Source organism: Salvelinus fontinalis, chromosome 39, assembly GCF_029448725.1.
Source record: "Salvelinus fontinalis isolate EN_2023a chromosome 39, ASM2944872v1, whole genome shotgun sequence".
Taxonomy (NCBI): domain Eukaryota; kingdom Metazoa; phylum Chordata; class Actinopteri; order Salmoniformes; family Salmonidae; genus Salvelinus; species Salvelinus fontinalis.
In genome coordinates, this window is record NC_074703.1 from 20715587 (window position 1) to 20739975 (window position 24389).

General features: G+C 44.5%; 1 protein-coding gene across 3 annotated transcripts in view; it reads left to right on the plus strand.

Moving 5' to 3' along the window:
- The window catches only part of tafa5a (TAFA chemokine like family member 5a), a 178924-nt gene that overhangs the window by 60369 nt on the left and 94166 nt on the right, over positions 1-24389 (plus strand). The window contains exon 1 of one of the 3 annotated variants that reach the window (XM_055905938.1): positions 11260-12224. The exons of the other annotated variants lie outside the window; for them this stretch is intronic. Within the exon in view, the coding sequence (XP_055761913.1) occupies positions 12194-12224 (31 nt within the window). The 5' untranslated portion in view covers positions 11260-12193. Of the gene's footprint in view, positions 1-11259; positions 12225-24389 lie in introns of those variants that run through there. 3 annotated transcript variants of the gene reach the window in all.

Below are 24389 nucleotides of genomic sequence, written 5' to 3' on the forward strand. Positions count from 1 at the left end.
CCTCACCAACTATGCTGTATTGGTGAGGCGTTCCTTACATCAAGGATTAGCAGTTGAATAGAATTATCTGAAAGGGGTCAGAATATACTGTAATTCACAAAGTTAGGAATACAACAATAACCGATTGAATACGTGAAAAATCAGGTCGTATGAATCAAAGATAATTGAAAATACAGATTTGTTGTGGTATTTTACTCACAATTCCGATTAAACAGCCCTGGTTAGGGCACGTGTTGGACGAAATACAGAGGTTTATATCGTCATACCTTCCTTCTCTCATGGGATACAGCATAACCGTCTTACTACACAAGGGGGTGCTAAAATCGCAAGAAAAGCCCAATGAGCGTCTATAAGCAGAATGCTAACAAAATTACCACAAGTACTAGTGAATTGTCATAGAGGTTGCTAACTAAATATCCTAAAGACCACAGCGGCAGCGTAGCCTAGTGGTTTGAGCATTGGACTAGTAAGAATTAGTTCTTAACTGACTTGCCTAGTTAAATAAAGGTAAATAAAAAATAACCTAATTGCCAAGGCAGGCAATCCTGCTCCTAAGGTTATACAAGTATAGGTAGTAGCTACCGAATGTCATTTTTGGTGAGCTATGACAGTTACAAGCTAATGTGAACGAGAGACATTGTGCAAACAAACAAAGTTTTGAAGCATGCTTGTCTGAATGAAGAACAGCACTGGCTCTGGAGCAGCGTGTGTACACGCTGTGTCTGTGTGGAGTCTGGAGTCTCTAGGGCAACATGCCTGCCTGATCTGCTCGGAGAAGATGGGGGAGGAGCAGACTGAGTGTCCGAGGACAGAAAGGAGAGAAAAAAACACAAGGACATCAAGATAGCAGTGGCAGCTGTACAAATAACTCATCCAAAGCACCTGGACTTCTCAAACATGGCAGAAAGCTAACACTTAAAGAAGCCACGTCTTCATATTTATTCAGCCACTTACAGTACTTGGCTGACTAGCTGTGCAATTTACAAACAAACACCTGACTGGCTCAACTGTTCTGGGGAACTGCAGTTAACTTCATAATCTAATGTGACAGGTGAAATGAAGAACGCAGTCTGCTTTATCTCCTAACATATTGCACAAGTTGATTGCAGATATTTAACTTAAAAAGTAGCTACAAATAATCCAATTTATTTAAAAACTTTAAATAAATAGTTTTTACTGTATTGACGGTACTGCAAAACTGATCCGATACACCGGTATACACCGGTATACGGGGATACGGTATTTGGAACCTGCCCATCTATTGCACCATATTTACTTTGGGTTTTGTTGATTGTAGTTTGTCGGTGCCCTAAGGACAGTACATTTCCAGTGTTAGAAAATACCTAATGAAAGCTCCCTGTGGAGTTATAGGGTTAGGCATAGGGTTAGGGTCTTATCAGAAATGTGTTTTTGGTGTCGCACTCTTTCCCTAGTTGGTCCCCAGTGAATAGCATTCATCTGATTTTAAAGGCTCCAGGCCTAAGTGACCACTCTCTCCACCAGTGTTATGTCTGTCTATCTGCTTCAATTACAAGTAGCCTTTAGGTACAGATCTACTGTAGTGGCAGCATATCGTTCAGCAAATCTTCACCTTAACCTGAACCAATAGGGGTAAAACGCACCTGAACACCTAGACCATAGATCAGTGTTTAGTGGCAACTAGGGTCTCAGTAAAGCCCACAACAATGGAGAGAGAGACAGAGAGACATGCATCCACACACACACACACACACACACACACACACACACACACACACACACACACACACACACACACACACACACACACACACACACACACACACACACACACACACACACGCGCACAGTGGTAAAGACGGAGGGAGCCGCCCAGACGTTAGAGACTTGGAGGGTCGTTTGTCTAATCGACTGCCAGGGAGTGGGAGGAGGGGGTGCTCCTTCTCTTCGGTTGCATTGTATTATACAGTATAGATTACGTATATCGAAGGCTAGTCAAAGTACCACTGTTGATTGCACTATAATGGACATGTTAGTTTATATGGGATTAGTTTGTTTGTGGAACATTACCTTCTGTCTAACAGGGTAAAAACATAATCCACGCTTCACTGGAATGAATTGCATGCTTCTTTTCGTCGGGAATAATGGAGACATCGATTTTAACAAGGCCAGCCACAGTCTTTGTCTTGCCTGTCAGATTGTGTCTAAAGCAATTTGATTAAGATCCTTATTTTCTGTGGCTGACTTGAAGCCAAACAGGCTCCTTCTCCTTCATGTCTCTCCTCCTCCTCCCGCTTCCGTCAATGATCGCCGGCTCTTTATTTTCAATTGAAGAAAAAAAACGAATTAAAAGAAACGACACAGTGAATATCCTAAAACATTGGACGCCACATTCCCTTAGCTTGGCACAACTTGAATAGATTGAATGCTGAGAACAATTTCATCCAGACCCAAAGACAATGGAGGGAAATCGTTTTTTTTTTCTTCGTAAAGGCGTATGGGGAAAGTAATCATGACTCTCTACTTGAAGTACATACTCATCTACCTGGTAATTGTATTATGTGTGTCTGGATGATGGTCAGGTGGGGTGATATAGATGTGAGTCATGCAACTAAACCGCCAAAATCATAACACAGCGAGCAACTCGATTGACCCTGTCCTCCGCTATTAGAATGAGATGTGTTTCAACTGACAGGATATTCAACCGCTATCTTGGCTACAGTGTCACTGGGATAATAGTAATGTCCTATGTCATTTGTTCAGTCGAAACTCATTTTTGGTTTGTAGTGGCACAAGCTGATTGCTTGTATCCAGGGTTAGGCTACACCATGCAAATGGTTTGGAGTTAATCAATAGGAATGGACATTCAGTGCCGGCGTACTGTACATAGACGTGGAAGTGTATGGCTGTGTGAGTGCAATGTACTCCGGAGGTGTAAGGCTGACACTATACCCTCTCACCCAACTCTCTCTCTCTTTTTCTCCCTCTCACTCTCTCATTTGTTGGATGTCAGTTTACAGCTACCTTTATGGTTAACAGGCATGGCTACGTATAGTTTTACGCTAGTCTTTACAACCCTGTCAATATCCACAGGAAAAAAACAAGACTGCTTTAGCTTAATCATAATCATCGCAGTTAATTCCAAATGGATGGAATAACTTAATTATTAGACAGACTGGGCTTGTTAAAACAGACTCATAAATACAGAACGCTTTTCTTAGCTTCTGGGTCGAAGGCAAACAACTGCTACTGCTAGCACCTGCAGGAGTTGATTTCTGGCTATTGATTAGGCTACATGTATGCATGTGACACACGCACACACACGCATGCATTGCACACAAAAACACGTAGGCATACAGACACAAACATAAAACACACACACCTAATTTCTGTATAGTAACTTGGTCATTTCTTCAAGCAATAATCTTTATTTAATATTGATTAATTATTGCAATAATGAGATCGTCAACCCAGTCTTGACTGTCAGTCTGAGAGCCTAACTGATAATGATAAAACAGAGTGTCACGATCGTCGTTACGTGAAAGAGAGGAGGACCAAGGCGCAGCGTGATAACAAAACATCTTATTTTTTAATGAAGATGAAACAAACACTTTTACAAACTAACAAAACAACAAGCGTGAAGCTATACAAACAATAAGTGCAGACACTGGCAACTTACACATAGACAATCACCCACAACCTACCTAATGACTATGGCTGCCTAAATATAGCTCCCAATCAGAGACAACGATAGACAGCTGTCTCTAATTGAGAACCAATCTAGGCAACTCTACATGAACTCTACAAACACCCCCCAGACAATACAAACACCCTAGACGAGACAAAAACACACAAACATCCCCCATGTCACACCCTGACCTAACTAAAATAATAAAGAAAACAAAGATAACAAAGGCCAGGGCGTGACAGTACCCCCCCCCCCCCCCTCCAAAGGTGCAGACTCTGGACGCAAAACCTGACACAGAAGGGGAGGGTCCGGGTGGGCCTTCCTACGGCGGTGGCTCGGGTGCGTGGACCCCACTCCACCATAGTCAATACCCGCTTAGGTGGCCTTCCAGGAACGAGGACCCTTGCAGCGAGTCCCGGACTGAAGACCATCTTAGAGGGCGCCACTGGACGGAGGGGCAGCTCCGGACTGAGGGGCAGCTCCGGACTGAGGGGCAGCTCCGGACTGGAGGGCAGCTCCGGACTGGAGGGCAGCTCATGACTGGAGGGCAGCTCATGACTGGAGGGCAGCTCATGACTGGAGGGCAGCTCATGACTGGAGGGCAGCTCATGACTGGAGGGCAGCTCATGACTGGAGGGCAGCTCATGACTGGAGGGCGGCTCTGGCGGCTCATGACTGGCGGGCGGCTCTGGCGGCTCCTGACTGGCGGGCGGCTCTGGCGGCTCCTGACTGGCGGGCGGCTCTGGCGGCTCCTGACTGGCGGGCGGCTCTGGCGGCTCCTGACTGGCGGGCGGCTCTGGCGGCTCCTGACTGGCGGGCGGCTCTGGCGGCTCCTGACTGGCGGGCGGCTCTGGCGGCTCCTGACTGGCGGGCGGCTCTGGCGGCTCCTGACTGGCGGGCGGCTCTGGCGGCTCCTGACTGGCGGGCGGCTCTGGCGGCTCCTGACTGGCGGGCGACTCTGGCGGCTCCTGACTGGCGGGCGACTCTGGCGGCTCCTGACTGGCGGGCGACTCTGGCGGCTCCTGACTGGCGGGCGACTCTGGCGGCTCCTGACTGGCGGGCGGCTCTGGCGGCTCCTGACTGGCGGGCGGCTCTGGCGGCTCCTGACTGGCGGGCGGCTCTGGCGGCTCCTGACTGGTGGCTCCTGTCTGGCGGGCGGCTCTGGTGGCTCCTGTCTGGCGGGCGGCTCTGGCGGCTCCTGACTGACGGGCGGCTCTAATGGCTCGGGACAGACGGGCGGCTCTAATGGCTCGGGACAGACGGGCGGCTCAGATAGCGCTGGGCAGGCAGGCGGCTCAGATGGCGCTGGGCAGGCAGACGGCTCAGATGGCGCTGGGTAGGCAGGCAGCTCAGATGGCGCTGGGCAGGCAGGCAGCTCAGATGGCGCTGGGCAGGCAGGCAGCTCAGATGGCGCTGGGCAGGCAGGCAGCTCAGATGGCGCTGGGCAGGCAGGCAGCTCAGATGGCGCTGGGCAGGCAGGCAGCTCAGATGGCGCTGGGCAGGCAGGCAGCTCAGATGGCGCTGGGCAGGCAGGCAGCTCAAACGGCGCTGGGCAGACGGACAGCGCAGACGGCGCTGGGCAGACGGCAGACTCTGGCCGGCTGAGGCGCACAGTAGGCCTGGTGCGTGGTGCCGGAACTGGTGGTACCGGGCTAAGGACACGGACCTCAAGGCTAGTGCGGGGAGCAGCAACAGGGTGCACAGGGCTCTGGAGATGCACAGGAGGCTTGGTGCGTGGTGCCGGAACTGGTGGTACCGGGCTGGAGACAAGCACCACAGGGTGAGTGCGTGGAGGAGGAACAGGGCTCTGGAGACGCACTGGAAGCCTGGTGCGTGGTGTAGGCACTGGTGGTACTGGGCTGGGGCGAGGAGGTGGCGCCGGATATACCGGACCGTGAAGGCGTACCTGGTTTAATGCTCCCCGTAGCCAGGCCAATGCGGCTGTGCTGGCGAACCGGGGACACCATGCGTAAGGCTGGTGCCATGTACACCGGCCCGAGGAGACGTACTGGAGGCCAGATACGTTGAGCCGGCTTCATGGCACCTGGCTCGATGCCCACTCTAGCCCGGCCGATACGTGGAGCTGGAATGTACCGCACTGGGCTAAGCACACGTACAGGAGACACCGTGCGCTCTTCCGCATAACACAGAGTCTGCCCGTACTCTCGCTCTCCACGGTAAGCACGGTGAGTTGGCGCAGGTCTCCTACCTGACTTCGCCACACTCCCTTTTGTTCTAAAGTCTTCCAGGCTATCTCTATGGGGTCACACACACAACATCTTGTCTATAGAATGCCAGCTTTAGGTAATTATTACCAAGTCATTGTCAGCCCAAGCTATCTAGTAAAACCCATTTCATTAACCCTACGCACTAACTGCAGGAAGCTAGAGTGGAAACCATCCCTTTACAGAAACACATAATTAAACAGAACAGAAATGTCCTATTTGTTAATTATTAATTGCTAACTATTGATATTAAACAAATCAGGTAAATATGTCATTTCTCTATCCCATTCCCCTCTCAAGAATCTAAGTTTCTTCTAGAAAAATGTAAGGGTACAAGTATTACAGGATTATTGGTAAAAGTACATTTAAACGAACAAAGTTCAATTTCCTGGTGCCTGACATTTAATCCATAGTAAACAACCTTCCTTTGGGTTGCTGAGTTCTAGACCTGTCTTATCCAAACACAGTCATTCTGGAACAGAAAATAAAACACACAAAAATAAAATCACACACAAGCTTCATTAGAGAAAATAGGACAATCATCACGTTGACACTGTGCACAAAGATAGGGGTTAGCATGATGACAATGTTCACCCCGTTTTGAACCCTTCCTACACAAGTGACAGAGATCCCTCTCTGGGCACTTTGTACACAGTGTGGAAAATGGGCTCCACATCTGGGTCCTTATGCTCAGTATTGGAGTCCTCTTCATCAGAGATGTAGTCAGGAATAGGGAATAGGTCAGGGACATCATTCAGTTTCCAAATCCTAATTAAAAACCCAATCAACATCAACACGGGAAGAATGTACATTTACATTAACATACAATATATTCACCTTCAAATTAACTCAAGTAACTCTCTCAAATGTGTTATAATTACAGATCTCAATGCGTGCTTAGCCTAAATTGCTATACATTTTGCATTGTAGACCTCCCCCGTCAACCTGATACCCCAAATAACAATTTCAGACACGTCTAAATCAATTACGGTCACAGTGGACCAACCCCCTCTCTTCTCAGGCACTCAATCTTCTGGCATTTCTTCATTTTCTTCTTGAGATAGCTTCACAGTTCAAAGTGGATGGCCCATGATAATGTCCCAATTTCAACGTCTCACCTGAACCCCACCACAACTCCTACTATGTCTTGTCCATTTGCCAACCAGTATACCAGCAACATAAGAAACGTTTTTGGAACGGACCTCTCTCCATGCTCACTTCACGTGGACTTCTGTGGCCCTCCTGAGACAAAAGGCATGAGAGAAAAGGCAGTCGATAACTTCAACTAGATGCTGTACACCGGTTGCTGATTCGGATTCAGGTTTCCCGATGGAAGTGGTGCAGGACAGCGCTGTATTGAACGTCATTTCTTCAGCCGGTTAGAGTGGGTTTTTTTGAGGGCCACACCATTTGGTCAAATGATCCCTTTCATGCATCTAGATACCATCTCCACCATAACCTCGAGAAAGGACAGATCACAACCATTTTTACTACAACCAATATATGCAAATCTTTAAAACACATGTCAAAGGAAAAAAAATAACATCACATTCTGTTGAAACTATTTTTCAAATGAGCTTATCATACTGTCAACCTCATCGCAGAGTCCTATGATCAGGAAATGATCCTGATCATCCAGCAGACCCAATCTGGTGAGATTTATCAAAACAAACAAACACAACAAAACACTTCTTCGTATATCACTCGATACATCCCTACATATCGCTCAAGGTGTGTTAACTTCAATCCAAAAGCCTCAAACGACTGGTCATTCCCCCATTTTGACACATGACTCACCGTAGTGACTGATGTGTAAAAACAACAACATTGCCAATCAAATTCGATTACAACCCTTAACCTGTCTAGGATCAGCGTGGCGCTAGCGGCACACCCCCCCCCCCCCCCCCCCCCCCCCCACTGAAAAACCAGTGCCGCGAAATTCAAAAAAAATATTTTTTTTAAATATTTAACTTTCACACATTAAAGTCCAATACAGCTAATGAAAGACACAGATCTTGTGAATCCAGTCAACATTTCCGATTTTTAAAATGTTTTACAGGGAAGACACAATATGTAAAGATGTACATCTATTACCTAAAAACACATTAGCATAATCCACCATCTTTTATTTGTCCACCAACACCAGTAGCCATCACCAATTCGGCTAAACTAAGATATTTATAGCCCCTAACCAACAAAAAAACTCATTAGATGACAGTCTGATAACATATTTATGGTATGGGATAGGTTTTGTTAGAAAAAAGTGCATATTTCAGGTAGATGGCATAGTTTACAATTGCACCCACCATCACAAATGGACTAGAATAATTACAATGAGCAACGTGTTTACCTAACTACTAATCATCAAACATTTCGTAAAAATACACAGCATACACGAATCGAAAGACACAGATCCTGTGAATACAGACAATATTTCAGATTTTCTAAGTGTCTTACAGCGAAAACACAATAAATCGTTATATTAGCTTAGCACATAGCAATTAGCAGCCCAGCATTGATTCTAGCCAAAGTGAGCGATAAAAGTCAACATCGCCAAAAGATATTAATTTTTTCACTAACCTTCTCAGAATTCTTCCGATGACACTCCTGTAACATCACATTACAACATGCATATACAGTTTGATCGAAAATGTTTATATTTAGCCACCAAAATCATGGTTAGACAATGTGAAATGTAGACAAGCTGGTAAAGAAAAAGTCCTTGCGCCACTTAGACAGTGATCTACTCTTATACATAAATACTCATAAACGTGACTAAAAAATATAGGGTGGACAGGGATTGATAGACAATTTAATTCTTAATACAATTGCGTTATTACATTTTTTTATTTATCCTTACTTTTCAATACAGTTTGCGCCAAGCGAAGCTACGTCAAAAAACATGGCGTCCTAAGCCACTAAAATGTTTCGACAGAAACACGATTTATCATAATAAAAATGTCCTACCTTGAGCTGTTCTTCCATCAGTATCTTGGGCAAAGGATCCTTTCTTGGGAGAAATCGTCTTTTGGTGGAAAGCTGTCCTCTTGCCATGTGGAAATGTCAACTGCGTTCGGGATGAACTGAAAAGCGTGCCCAACTTTTCACATCGTTGCAAAAATAAATGTCCCAAAATCGCACTAAACGGATATAAATTGCTATAAAACGCTTTAAATTAACTACCTTATGATGTTTTTAACTCCTATAACGAGTGAAAAGATGACCGGAGAAATATAACAGGCTAAACTAACGCTTGGAACAGGTGCGCGCCGGTGTCCTCTAGGCTCATGACGCAGCTCCCAAAGAATGACTAGCTTCAGGGTTTTTTCATTTGTAGGGCCTGTGAACGCGCAATCGACCCCGTTGGAATCGTCATCACGTAAAGGCATCCAGGGGAAGACGTAAGAAGTGTCCGTATAGTCATAGCAACGACAGTGCCCTTATAACTGACTTCAGAAGAGTGGCCAACATTTCTCAAATCTGACTCCATGTCAGGGAAATTGCTGTAGAATGGGCTCTGTTCCACTTAGAGACAAAATTTCAACTCCTATAGAAACTATAGACTGTTTTCTATCCAATAATAATAATAATATGCATATTGTACGATCAAGGATTTTGTGGGAAGCCGTTTAAAAAATTAGCCAAATTAGCATAAATAGTCTAAACAGCGCCCCCATCCCCAACAGGTTAATAACAAAAAAACACAAATTTACCCATAACTTCATAGTAAAAATAGACTAGAGACAGCCTACTCTTATTCAAAGGCAACACCCTCTCCTTCTTCCCGTTGGTCCGAATCACAAATAGGGCTATGAACTATAAACAATCATAATTATCAAATGAACGTAAATTCCTCATCGAAATGGCTTTCCAGTGAGGGTGGTCAAACCACAAAGGAAAGTCAAGACAGAGGTCAGAGGTCATTCAAACCCTTCAAATAAGTGTTTCTTACTATATGAGACTACAAAATAATAATAAAAAACAGTCCAACATTTCATACATTTCGTATCCCAGGTTCACAGTAAGTTTCCAGTACATTTAAAATCAAATCAAATGTATTTATGTAGCCCTTCTTACATCAGCTGATATCTCAAAGTGCTGTACAAAAACCCAACCTAAAACCCCAAACAGCAAGCAATGCAGGTGTAGAAGCACGGTGGCTAGGAAAAACTCCCTAGAAAGGCCAAAACCTAGGAAGAAACCTAGAGAGGAACCAGGCTATGAGGGGTGGCCAGTCCTTTTCTGGCTGTGCCGGGTGGAGATTATAACAGAACATGGCCAAGATGTTCAAATGTTCATAAATGACCAGCATAGTCAAATAATAATAATCACAGTAATTGTCGAGGGTGCAACAAGTCAGAACCTCAGGAGTAAATGTCAGTTGGCTTTTCATAGTCGATCATTGAGAGTATCTCTACCGCTCCTGCTGTCTCTAGAGAGTTGAAAAAAGCAGGTCTGGGACAGGTAGCACATCCGGTGAACAGGTCAGGGTTCCATAGCCGCAGGCAGAACAGTTGAAACTGGAGCAGCAGCAAGGAGTCATCATGCCAGGTAGTCCTAAGGCATGGTCCTAGGGCTCAGGTCCTCCTCCGAGAGAGAAAGAAAGAACGAGAGAAAGAGAGCATTAGAGAGAGCATACTTAAATTCACACAGGACACCGGATAAGACAGGAGAAGTACTTCAAATATAACAGACTGACCCTAGCCCCCCAACACATAAACTACTGCAGCATAAATACTGGAGGCTGAGACAGGAGGGGTCAGGGGACACTGTGGCCCCATCCGATGATACCCCCGGACAGGGCCAAACAGGCAGGATATAACCCCACCCACTTTGCCAAAGCACAGCCCCCACACCACTAGAGGGATATCTTCAACCACCAACTTAACATCCTGAGACAAGGCTGAGTATAGCCCACAAAGATCTCCGCCACGGCACAACCCAAGGGGGGGCGCCAACCCAGACAGGAAGACCATGTCAGTGACTCAACCCACTCAAGTGACGCACCCCTCCTAGGGACGGCATGGAAGAGCACCAGTAAGCCAGTGACTCAGCCCCTGTAATAGGGTTAGAGGCAGAGAATCCCAGTGGAGAGAGGGGAACCGGCCAGGCAGAGACAACAAGGGTGGTTCATCACTCCAGTGCCTTTCCGTTCACCTTCACACTCCTGGGCCAGACAACACTCAATCATATGACCCACTGAAGAGATGAGTCTTCAGTAAAGACTTAAAGGTTGAGACCGAGTCTGCGTCTCTCACATGGGTAGGCAGACCATTCCATAAAAATGGAGCTCTATAGGAGAAAGCCCTGCCTTCAGCTGTTTGCTTAGAAATTCTAGGGACAATTAGGAAGCCTGCGTCTTGTGACCGTAGCGTACGTGTAGGTATGTACGGCAGGACCAAATCGGAAAGATAAGTAGGAGCAAGCCCATGTAATGCTTTGTAGGTTAGCAGTAAAAGCTTGAAATCAGCCCTTGCCTTAACAGGAAGCCAGTGTAGGGAGGCTAGCACTGGAGTAATATGATCAAATTTGTTGGTTCTAGTCAGGATTCTAGCAGCCGTATTTAGCACTAACTGAAGTTTATTTAGTGCATTATCCGGGTAGCCGGAAAGTAGAGCATTGCACCGAACACCGAACAAAAGCATGGATGAAATTTTCTGCATCATTTTTAGACAGAAAGTTTCAGACTTTTGCAATGTTACGTAGATGGAAAAAAGCTGTCCTTGAAACAGTCTTGATATGTTCGTCAAAAGAGAGGGTCCAGAGTAACGCCGAGGTCCTTCACAGTTTTATATGAGACGACTTGTACAACCACCAAGATTAATTGTCAGATTCAACAGAAGATCTCTTTGTTTCTTGGGACCTAGAACAAGCATCTCCGTTTTGTCCGAGTTTAAAAGTAGAACGTTTGCAGCCATCCACTTCCTTATGTCTGTAACACAGGCTTCTAGCGAGGGCAATTTTGGGGCTTCACCATGTTTCTTTGAAATGTACAGCTGTGTGCCATCCGCATAGCAGTGAAAGTTAACATTATGTTTTCGAATGACATCCCCAAGAGGTAAACTATATAGTGAAAACAATAGTGGTCCTAAAATGGAACCTTGAGGAACACTGAAATGTACAGTTGATTTGTCAGAGGACAAACCATTCACAGAGACAAACTGATATCTTTCCGACAGATAAGATCTAAACCAGGCCAGAACTTGTCCGTGTAGACCAATTTGGGTTTCCAATCTCTCCAAAAGAATGTGGTGATCGATGGTATCAAAAGCAGCACTAAGGTCTAGGAGCACCAGGACAGATGCAGAGCCTCGGTCTGACGCCATTAAAAGGTAATTTACCACCTTCAAAATAATGTACATGTGTTCAATTAAAACTTTTAAAATAAAAACAGTGTGTGCCCCTTTAAGATACCTCGACACTAACCCGTGAAAACCCACTAGACCAAAGGAAATAGTCCACACAATAAGTCAAACACAGTATTAACACCACTAACAAATATTCATAACAAATATGTTGTGAGTGGGTATTTGCAACCCATATGGAAAAAACAACCACAAATAGCAAGGCCAGTTCTCTTTATAAATCTATTTCTGAATAAGACCACATAAACACCACCACATCAATGGTGTTGCCTTATAACACCCAAGGTTCTCTGAGGTTGCAAGGAGTATTTTTTACCCTTTAGACTCCATTGTCTTTAATTAAATAGGATTGTCCAACCGCAAAAATCGGCTCCATTTCCTCCCATGTCAAATGATCCTGGTGTCGTTACTGAATCAATGTCCAATGACATTGGTAATAGCTGTATCACCTTTGATTGTGACCCTTTCCGGTAATGTTATCATTTTAACCTGTTGCATTGATTTAGTAAAAATATAAACCGGTTTAACAAATCTAGAACCTTCAAAAAGTTTGTGCTGTCTTATCAGCCTAATACTCAAAAAGAAAACATTTTCTTAGATCTACTTTAATTTTAAACATTGTTACCCGCAATGGAAATAGATTATCGTTTGAGAATACCTTAACTTCTTGCTCAATTTCAATGGTGTTGCCTAAACTATAAAACCCAGCAACAATAATGATCAAAGACCGCTTCTCATACCTCTACTTCAAATGTCCCACTGCCTGCTTGCTTTCAACCGCAGCTAATCTTTTTTACAATCTCAAGGCTCAATCCCTCTACTCATCATTTAACCTTGTATTGAAACCTCAGCTTTTCATATTTCTAAAATATCCTATCATTAGAGTGCTAAAACCCCCACTAATTACATGTTACCATTCACATACTGTCACCCATCGTAAGGTTTAGAAAATAAAAGAAACCAAACCATGATAATTCCATCTTTCCTAGAAAAAAAAAGTAGTCTACCCTAACAATATTTCTCTATATTTTTATACCAACCTCTGCTTCACACTCATTAAACGTATATTATTTGAAGATTAACTTGTAATGCGCCAAATGTAGGAAATATGTCAGCCAATTCTTATTCAATCCAAAGGATTAAAATTCAAAATTCTTACTTTCCTTTGTTACCTTCTCTAGTCTACATCTCTTCCCTAAAACTCCGAAAGCTCTCTACAATCTCTACTGTACTTTCCCTCTGTCTTTCCGTCAGACGTTATGTTACCAGGTTGTCACGTATACTCCCTCTCCGGCCTCTAGGTCATCAGGCTGTTGATTATCCCACACACCTGTCACCATCGTCAAGCGCACCTGCGCCTCATGACACTCACCTGGACTCCATCACCTCCTTGATTATCTTCCCTATATCTGTCACTCCCCTTGGTTCTTTCCTCAGGTGTTATTGACTCTGTTTCATGTCGGTGTGTGTGTGTGTGTGTGTGTGTGTGTGTGTGTGTGTGTGTGTGTGTGTGTGTGTGTGTGTGTGTGTGTGTGTGTGTGTGTGTGTGTGTGTGTGTGTGTGTGTGTGTGTGTGTGTGTGTGTGTGTGTGTGTGTGTGTGTGTGTGTGTGTGTGTGTGTGTGTGTGTGTGTGTGTGTGTGTGTGTGTGTGTGTGTGTGTGTTTGTTTGTTTATTAAAACACTCCCTGTACTTGCTTCTCAACTCTCAGCACACTCGGTACACAGGAGAAATAGCTTTTTTTCCCATCATACTCAAAACAAGTATAACTTCGGTTCTCAGGGAGGACACTTTAATTACACTGTTATCTCTTCCTCCCTTTCGTCGATTCAATACATCTATTTTAGAATAAAATGAAAAATGTTTGTCACAAGATTAAAACCCCTTATGGTTTTACTGAGTCGCACTGTTCTCGAAACCCACAAATATGTTATTTTCTTTCCGCTGCTTGTGCTTTACCATATAATATCTTGTGACCCTGCTCAACCACAGTTTAGTAATGTGGCGATGTTCGGGGTGTATGAGTTTCTCTGTCTTTTCACAAATTCATTGCATATTGTATCGACACAGATCCCTCAAATCTACACCCTTTAGCGATTTGTTTAAATGCAGCGTGAAACAAAGTTTGACTATTCATAACATAATTCGTGCTCGCGCCCATATATACTGCCAATTTTAATATGTTACCTAATATCCACTGTCCTAGATTCTCACAAGGATTATTCAACCCCAAAATCTGCTCAGGAGCAGGGTTGATCCAAGCTCTCCGATGCATAATACTTTTCTCGCATCACAAAGTCAGTCAAGACCCAAACGAACCGGTTAAAGTTGGCTAGCTTGCTAGCTAACCTTACTTCCAGACACTCTCCATTCTACTCACCTAGCAGAGCTGGTTAGGCTTTTTACGTGTTTATTCAAAGCATTGGTGACAAACTGTGCGGCTGGCAATACTTTAAATTCCGTTATTTCCCTGATGTCTAGACACCGACCCCATTTAACAATGTCCATACTCAAATGACTTCACAAATGGTGAGATTACACTGATAGAACGCTAACATCACTACGCTGGTCACAATTGTGTTCCTGAATTCCCTATTAGATTGGAATATTCCTGTCAGCAGGGAAACACTGCCTAATTTGATCCATAAAGAGATTTTTCCCCCCAAATTCGAGCCAAGTTGGTAGAATTCTTGTGCGCTTCTATTAGTGTCTTTATGGATTTGATATAGTTGAACTCTTTTATGAATTTATTTACGCTCCTCTCTCCTCGCAAATTTTTAAATGCCAATGTTTTTCTGAGAGATTATGTAGACAGTCATAAACTCAGCAAAAAAAGAAACGTCCTCTCACTGTCAACTACGTTTATTTTCAGCAAACTTAACATGTGTAAATATTTGTATGAACATAACAAGATTCAACAACTGAGACATAAACTGAACAAGTTCCACAGACATGTGACTAACAGAAATGGAATAATGTGTCCCTTAACAAAGGGGGAGGTCAAAATCAAAAGTAACAGTCAGTATCTGGTGTGGCCACCAGCTGCATTAAGTACTGCAGTGCATCTCCTCCTCGTGGACTGCACCAGATTTGCCAGTTCTTGCTGTGAGATGTTACCCTTCCACCAAGGCACCTGCAAGTTCCTGGATATTTCTGGGGGGAATGGCCCTAGCCCTCACCCTCCGATCCAACAGATCCCAGACATGCTCAATGGGATTGAGATCCGGCCTCTTTGCTGGCCATGGCAGAACACTGACATTCCTGTCTTGCAGGAAATCACGCACAGAACAAGCAGTATGGCTGGTGGCATTGTCATGCTGGAGGGTCATATCAGGATGAGCCTGCAGGAAGGGTACCACATGAGGGAAGAGGATGTGTTCAGGGAAGAGGATGTAACGCACAGCGTTGAGATTGCAGGCAATCTCAACGCAGGCAATGACAGCAAGCTCAGTCCGATGACGCTGTGACACAACGCCCCAGACCATGACGGACCCTCCACCTCCAAATCGATCCCGCTCCAGAGTACAGGCCTCGGTATAACGCTCATTCCTTCAACGATAAACGCAAATCCGATCATCACCCCTAGTGAGGCAAAACCGCGACTCGTCAGTGAAGAGCACTTTTTGCCAGTCCTGTCTGGTCCAGCGACGGTGGGTTTGTGCCCATAGGCGACGTTGTTGCCGGTGATGTCTGGTGAGGACCTGCCTTACAACAGGCCTACAAGCCCTCAGTCCAGCCTCTCTGTGGACAGTCTGAGCACTGATGGAGGGATTGTGCGTTCCTGGTGTAACTCAAGCAGTTGTTGTTGCCATCCTGTACCTGTCCCGCAGGTGTGATGTTTGGATGTACCGATCCTGTGTAGGTGTTGTTACACATGGTCTGCCACTGCGAGGACAGTCAGCTGTCTGTCCTGCCTCGCTGTAGCTCTGTCTTAGCGTCTCGCATTACGGACATTGCAATTTATTTCCCCGGCCACATCTGCAGTCCTCATGTCTCCTTGCAGCGTGCATAAGGCACGTTCACGCAGACGAGCAGGGACCCTGGGCATCTTTATTTTGGTGTTTTTCAGAGTCAGTAGAAAGGCCTCTTTAGTGTCCTTATTTTTCATAACTGTGACCTTAATTGCCTAACATCTGTAAGGTGTTAGTGTCTTAACGACCGTTCCACAGGTGCATGTTCATTAATTGTTTGATTAATTGAACAAGCATGGGAAACCGTGTTTAAACCCTTTACAATGAAGATCTGTGAAGTTATTTGGATTTTTACGAATTATCTTTGAATGACAGGGTCCTGAAAAAGAGACGTTTCTTTTTTTGCTGGGTTTATAATGCTTTAATTAACATTATCTCTAACAAATAATCCATAAAGAGGCCACTCTGAACCTACGTATGTCTACGTATGGGTTGTTTAAGATGCATTTCATTATTTTCCCAGTATTGCTTTATCAAATCTCTAGTAATCATTATACACACATACAATTTGTCCTAATTGTTTTTTCATGTCTTCACAGAACCAATATATAACCTAGGAAATCTTATGTACTCACATTAAATAATCACTCCGTTTCACACGATTCTTCATCCATACATTCATCCAACTCAACAACATTAGTTTCCCGGACGCTGCCAAAAGGGAATAATGCTCAACGGTTCTCTAGTCTTCCGGAAATTATAGAATAACATCTCACACTTAATAATACCACCCCGTGGGTAGTGTTAAACGGACCCCAAGATAGCGCTACATATCTTATTATCCAAATTTAAGATGAACACTTATTTCTACCCTCACACACTCTCATTCACGTTCACACAGTACTGTTCCCAAAACATACTTCCCTCACACACTCTCGCATCACATTCACAGAAAACACAGAGGGGAATGAGACAGACGAGGATAACCGGTTAGCACTGTTTTTAGATGTCAAAACCCTGTCTATATAAACAGGGAAACCCATACCCTTATTAAAATATTGCCTAATTAGTGGTCCCACAATGGGGTATTGTATCCACACTGGGAAATCGCCTCCTGCGAATACTATGGTATAGATTTTATTATGTATATCCAAATGTGCCAAACCATCTAGAATACCCATGTCTGCTATCTAATTATGTAACACGGTCCCAAAAAAATCCAACCTTATCTCATATTTTCTATGTATCAGGAATAACAAAACACTTACAATAACACCTAACATTAGTAACCCAGGGCATACCTGTTACCTCATTCATCAAACATTTTTATCAAAACATAACACTTTATAATTTGAACTTCACCAAATCAGATGCCCTCGCAGGGCGTCACATGCACTATAGTCCCTCATTCAATACATTCACCTCACCAGTCCTACTGTGATAAACTCAGTCCTGCTTGCTAGTCACCACCCTCTTAAGGAAGTCCTCGATCTGAGCATACCCAGGGATTTTATTTTTTCTTTATCATTTCGTATACTTATTGATAGATTGTCCAAGCCTACCTCTCTCAGTACTCTGTCCGAGATCCGGTATCCACCCATGCCCGCTACCTCTCAGATCATAGGCGGGTCCAGCTGCTCAATAATAAGCGTGGTCAATAATAACCTGAGATCCCAATTTCTGATCCCCTGTCCACAGTTTACCCAGATCTTCAGGAGCGGTCAGCAGGGGAAGTTGCAGATTACCTCCTCGTCGCCAAAAATGTGGTGGAAAGAGACTTGGTCATTTCTCTACTGAGAGAGACTTGGTCATTTCTTCAAACAATAATCTTTATTTAATATTGAATAATTATTGCAATAATGAGATCATCGACCCAACAGTCTTGACTGTCAGTCTGAGAGCCTAACTGATAATGATAAAACAGAGACCTTAGTTAGGACTTAAAAATGCTAAGTCAGACTGGTTCCAACTCCCATAAGCCACCTTGGTTATCTACACAGGATGGTGTTTTACCCCCAACCTGGCTTAGTTTCCCAGATGCCAGGAAGACGAGACAGTGAGGCATTGTTCTAAAGTCTTCCAGGCAACTCTATGGGGTCACACACACAACATCTTGTCTATAGAATGCCAGCTTTAGGTAATTATTACCAAGTCATTGTTAGCCCAAGCTATCTAGTAAAACCCATTTCATTAACCCTACGCACAGACTAACTGCAGGAAGCTAGAGTGGAAACCGTCTCTTTATAGAAACACAGAATTAAACAGAACAGAAATGTCCTATTTGTTAAGTATTAATATTAAAGAAATCAGGTAAATATGTAATTTTTCTATCACAGCATACAGACACAAACATAAAATACACACACACACACCTAATGTCTGGGCTGGGCTGGCCATTCGGGTCAAAGCTTTCTACCATCTCAATATTTCATCCCGAGTGTTAATGTAACATGCATTTGGTATGCATTGGTGTGCATATTGGCAGGCTGGTGGACACTGCTCCACCAATCTCTTTTTCTTCACTTTGATATAACATTGACTTAAAACTCCCTTTGCACCTCGAGTCCACACGCGTATATATCCCATGACATTTCATATTGCAGGAATAATCATAGTGGGGGGGGGGGAAATTATACAATCCCGGAGAGGATAGGACTCAGACAAGGAGGTATCTGTGCCACAGAGAACACACAAAAACATAATATTTGAATAATGATATTTACACAGCAAACGAAATATGCCGTGGCTTGCACATTTGCCTTGCTTAACAAAACAATAAATGATACCTTGTGTTGCTACAGAAGCCCAAGGATAATAGCACACCCAATGAGATGAATTAAATAGGTCCGCGTGGATGCAGGAGCGAGAATGCTCTTGCTTAAATCAAACGGACAAAAGGGAAACATGTAGGTCCTGTCATAGTGGTTTACCTCAAGCATACATTATAGCTACAGCTCCGCACAGCTCGCTGCAATGGGGTCAGTCTGTAAACATACAACTTTACCTAGCCGGTGTGTCCGTGTTTGTCTCTGCAGCACAGAGGAATCTTTACTCAGACCACACACACACTGAATATACCAGCTCATATTTCCTCTAGCACTCAAGCTCAACATACAAAACGCTGTAGATACAGTACAGAAGAATCTGTCGCCACGGATTTTTATCGATTTTATTATTCTGTATCCACTGTCGATTCGTGAAGCAATGCAAACCACATGGCGCCTGGTTATCCCATGTGACTCTGACTGGTAGAGACCGACATTTCTGAAGCAGTGTGATCAAAGATTCAGGAAGCCTGAAAATGTGGATGGGACAACCAACATCTGCTTCTAGTTCTGCTTGTCAGCAGGACACACACACACACACACACACACACACACACACACACACACACTAGGGATGTGCATCTTTCCCTTTCTAGACGGTTCGATACGTATCTAGATACATGGGCTCCGATACGATACAGGAATGATACGTTTTAGTTTGAAACGATTTGGTGCGATTCCGTTTGATTAGAGGAACGAATTCGAAGAGATTCTGTCCGATGCAATACGATTTGATGCACTAACGTCTGTCACATAAACACATTCATTTTCCATTCTAAATTAAAATCTGCTGCTAATGGAGCTCATGAGCTGACTTGTGCGTGTGTAAATTATGTATATGGGTATGGTGTATTTAGGCACCTGTCCTGAGCCATAACTAAAATCGAATTTAAACCCCGGTCAGCATGTAAGCTTATAGCCAGTTGAGAGTTGTGTCTCCGGCGATAGCTTAGGTTACTTTTGTAGAACACAGTTTTCAATAGAACATTTTATAAAAAATAACTAAACTAATAAAGCGTAGTACTGCACAAGCCATTTTACAAGCGTTTTAATGCTGAAGGGGATGCGCAGATCTGCCAGATAAGGAATCGGCCTAACTCTCGTTGGTCAGCTTGCGAAGCTGCGCACAGCGCAGTTTGACTAGGCTACTGATGTTGCCTGGTGTTGTTCGGTATGCAAAATTACATGTAGATCAGTTACTGTCAACACAATTATATGCTTAGTTCGACACTGAAGGATTTGACCCCCCCCCCCCCAAAAAAAATTTGAACCGCCAATTCATGACATTTGAATTGATTGTCTGACAGATGCATGCTACATTTGAATCAGTTGACGCAGTCATATCTTAAACATTTGAACCGAAGTCCGATGCGTATCGGTGAATCGGTACATCCCTAACGTACGCACGCACACACACACTTGACACATGCACACACAAACACACTGACGCTCAGCGGCAGTCTGACGGAGAGAAGGCATGACCCACAAACTGACAGACTGACTGACAGACAAAACATGCAGGCAGACATGACAAACACTCACACATGCACACAAACCCCAATCCCCCACACACTCACCATCATCCCACACACACTGACATAACCAGCGAAGCCTAGTGAAGCAGCAAAACTAGCAGAACCCACCCTCATCCTACCTCACCCTAATAGCTTGTGATCAGCAAGCAGAGCTACACAAAGTGTTCAGCCCAGGTGTAACCACTTGAGCAAATTGCCTCATTAATTGATGGACTTGAACCCATTGCGGTGCTCTCCAGCGTGCAGAGCAGGGAGGCGAGAGGAGAGCAGAGTGGAGAGAGTCCAGCCTGCCGACCTGCATGCTGCCAGTGGAGGGAAGGGAGTCTGTCAGACTCTAATGAAATAATTGGCACAAATGGTTACACATGGGCTCACTGCTTTGTCAGGCCCTTTCTCCCATCAGTGCAGATAACCGCTCAACTGGAGATGCCTGATGGACCAAGCCACTGCTTGTAAAAGCAAATGGAAGGATGAGCGGAGGAGCAGTAGTAGCTTATGACTGGACTGACTGACCACAAACTGACGAGTAGCACTGTGACAGTTAATGAGGTAGATAGGAAAGGGACAGACAGAGTTCTGTCAAGAGAGAGAGAGAGAGAGAGAGGGGGGAAGAGACAGAGATATTGAGAGCGAGAGGAAGAGAGAGGGAGACAGAAAGAGAGTGCCACAGGTTGTAGCTGGTTTGCTACTTTGCATAATTTTTGGGGTGTTGCTATGGTGACTCGTCCTTAAAAAAGGTACTGGTAGGAAGTGACTGGCTATGGCCAAGCCATGTGTACGAGCAAGGTGAGAGACATTGTTTGACGTCTACTCACAGACCATAGCCTCACCACTATTCAATACCATAAAGCATTTGAGAGATGACGATAGTGTATTTGTGTGTGCATGTGCGTGTAGTAAGCACGTTTCTCTCTGTTTATCTGTATGTGTGTATATAGCGCATTCAGAAAGTACACAATACCCCATAATGACAACGATAACTTTTTTTATTGCAATTTTATTAAAAATAAAAACAGAAACACCTTATAAAAGTTTTCAGACCCTTTGCTATGAGACTCGAAATTGAGCTCAGGTGCATCATTTTCCATGGATCATTCTTGAGATGTTTCTGTGGTAAATTCAATTGATTGGACATGATTTCTTAAGGCACAGACCTGTCTATATAAGGTCCCACAGTTGACAGTGCATGTCAGAGCAAAAACCAAGCCATGAGGTCGAGGGAATTGTCCGTATAGCTCAGAGACAGGATTGTGTCGAGGTACAGATCTGGAGAAGGGTACCAACACATTTCTGCAGCATTGAACGTCCCCAAGAACACAATGGCCTTCATCATCTTAAATTGAAGAAGTTTGGAACCACCTGGACTCTACCTGGAACTGGCCGCACGGAAAAACTGAGCAATCGGGGGAGAAGGGCATTGGTCAGAGAGCTGACCAACAACCCGATGGTCACTCTGACAGAGCTCCAGAGTTCCTCTGTGGAGATGGGAGAACCTTCCAGAAGGACATCCATCTCTGGCGCACTCCACCAATCAGGACTCTTTATGGTAGAGTGGCCAGGCGGAAGCCACTCCTCAGTAAAAAGCACATAACGACCCGTTTGGAGTTTGCCAAACGGCACCTAAAGGATTCTCAGACCTGAATGTATTTGGCCTGTATGCCAGGCATCACTTCTGGAGGAAACCTGACATCATCCCTACAGTGAAGCATGGTGGTGGCAGCATCATGCTGTGGGGGTGGATTTCAGCGGCAGGGACTGGGAGACTAGTCAGGATCAAGGCACAGATGAACGGTGCAAAGTACAGAGAGGTCCTTGATGAAAACGTGCTCCAGAGTGCTCAGAATCGCAGACTGGGGGCGAAGGTTCACCTTCCAACAGGACAATGACCCTAAGCACACAGCCAAGACAATGCAGGAGTGGCTTCAGGGACAAGTCTCTGAATGTCCTCGAGTGGCCCAGCCAGAGCCCGGACTTGAACCTGATCGAACATCTCTGGAGAAACCTGAAAATAGCTGTGCAGCGAAGCTCCCCATCCAACCTGACCGAGCTTGAGAGGATCTGCAGAGAAGAATGGGAGAAACTCCCCAAATATAGATGTGCCAAGCTTGTAGCATCATACCCAAGAAGACCCGAGCAATCGCTGCCAAAGGTGCTGCAACATAGTACTGAATAAGGGTCTGAATACTTACGTAAATGTGATATTTCCATTTTTTTATTTGCAAAAAATGTGTAACTTTTTTTTTTGCTTTGTCATTATGGGGTATTGTGTGTAGATTGATGAGGGGGGAAAAAGCAATTTAATCCATTTTAGAATAAGACTGTAATGTAACAAAATGTGAAAAAAGTCAAGGGGTCTGAATCATTTCTGAATGCACTGTACGTGTGTGTGGGTGGTGGGGGCAGATGAAGAGGAGGGAGGATGGGATGGTGGTGTGAGAGAGCTGGGGGGTTGTGAATGCTGAAAGGCTAACAGTGTGGACAGCGGCACCGAGCAAAGCAAAGCAACACTTGATAACGAGCTCTGACAGTAGAGAACTGCACAGGGACGAAAATAAGAGCAGCTAGCTAGACTAGCGTTGCAGAGCGAGAGCAGAGATCCCCCCCCCCTGGTTACTGTGGAAATACAGATAAGCGTGTTTCCTCTCTTATTCTCACAAGAAGCTCTGCATTGGGTCTGATGTGCGGAGAATACCAATTACTCTGAACCAATACCTCACTGCTGGCAAGCAACCTCCGCTCTGCTCCGAGCCGGAGCGAAGAGAAGGAAAGAGAGAGAAAGAATCGACTCTATAATTTCAACTCTTTCTACAGCCTCAACCCCGTCTGTTTAAAATATATTCATGACTTCCTTGATCATTTCCTAATACCATTTACCAAACATGACCAGAGAGCTAGGTTAAGTCCCATATGGCACCCTAAAGCCCATAATGGGCCCTGGTCAAAAGCAGTGACATTTATAAGGAATAGGGTGCCATCAGGGACACAGCCCTAGCCCCACAGTACAGTACAAATAACAAAATCCCCTATAACAGCGTCAGCAGGCATTTAATATGAAGATTGAACTTCACAGTACATTGGACCTTTGCTTTGCCCAGATAGAATGGTGGGTGACCATCATTCAGTAATAGCTATTGTGGCTAAGTCCCAAATGGCACTCTATTCCCTAGTGTCAAAAGTGTGGTGCCCGATAATAGTCGGGTGTTGAGGGGAATTAATAATGTATAATGTATAATGCTGGGCCACAGTAGAGAACATCCTCCCTATTAGACTGTATTGTCTGTCTGGGCCTAATGGCAGCTACTAGCTTTATTGCTATAGTCATACATACACAGACAGGCACACAGGAATGCACACACACACAAACACACACACACACACTAATGTAGACACGGTACATTACCTTAACAGTGAAATATTTCTCCCATTTAAGTACTGCACTGTATGGAATGTCTACATTACAAAGCAATGGGCATAATACACACACACACCACAGTGATGGAAACGGAGAGAGGAGTCAAGCCGTGCATTGTGTCAGCTTGATAATAACACTCAAACGGTCCATTTTCACCAGATGAATGACAGGGCCTTGAGTCACAATAGGGAGAGAAATGAGGATGCGAGCCGCATTGAAATCTTACGCTCTACCATGTGTCACCTTCACCACTGACAGCCACAGTAGATTCGTTTTTTCCTTCAATTCATTTCCATTACTCTCTCCCCTTTCATTTTTTTCCCGAAGCCTTGCTCATCAGAGAGACAGAAATGTGTTTATTTCAGGAGTCGACTGTCAAGAGCCAACCTTTGTGATTGGCTCAAAGCCTGGTGATGCTCTGGATTGTCTTTGAAAAGCACCCGTCTTACAA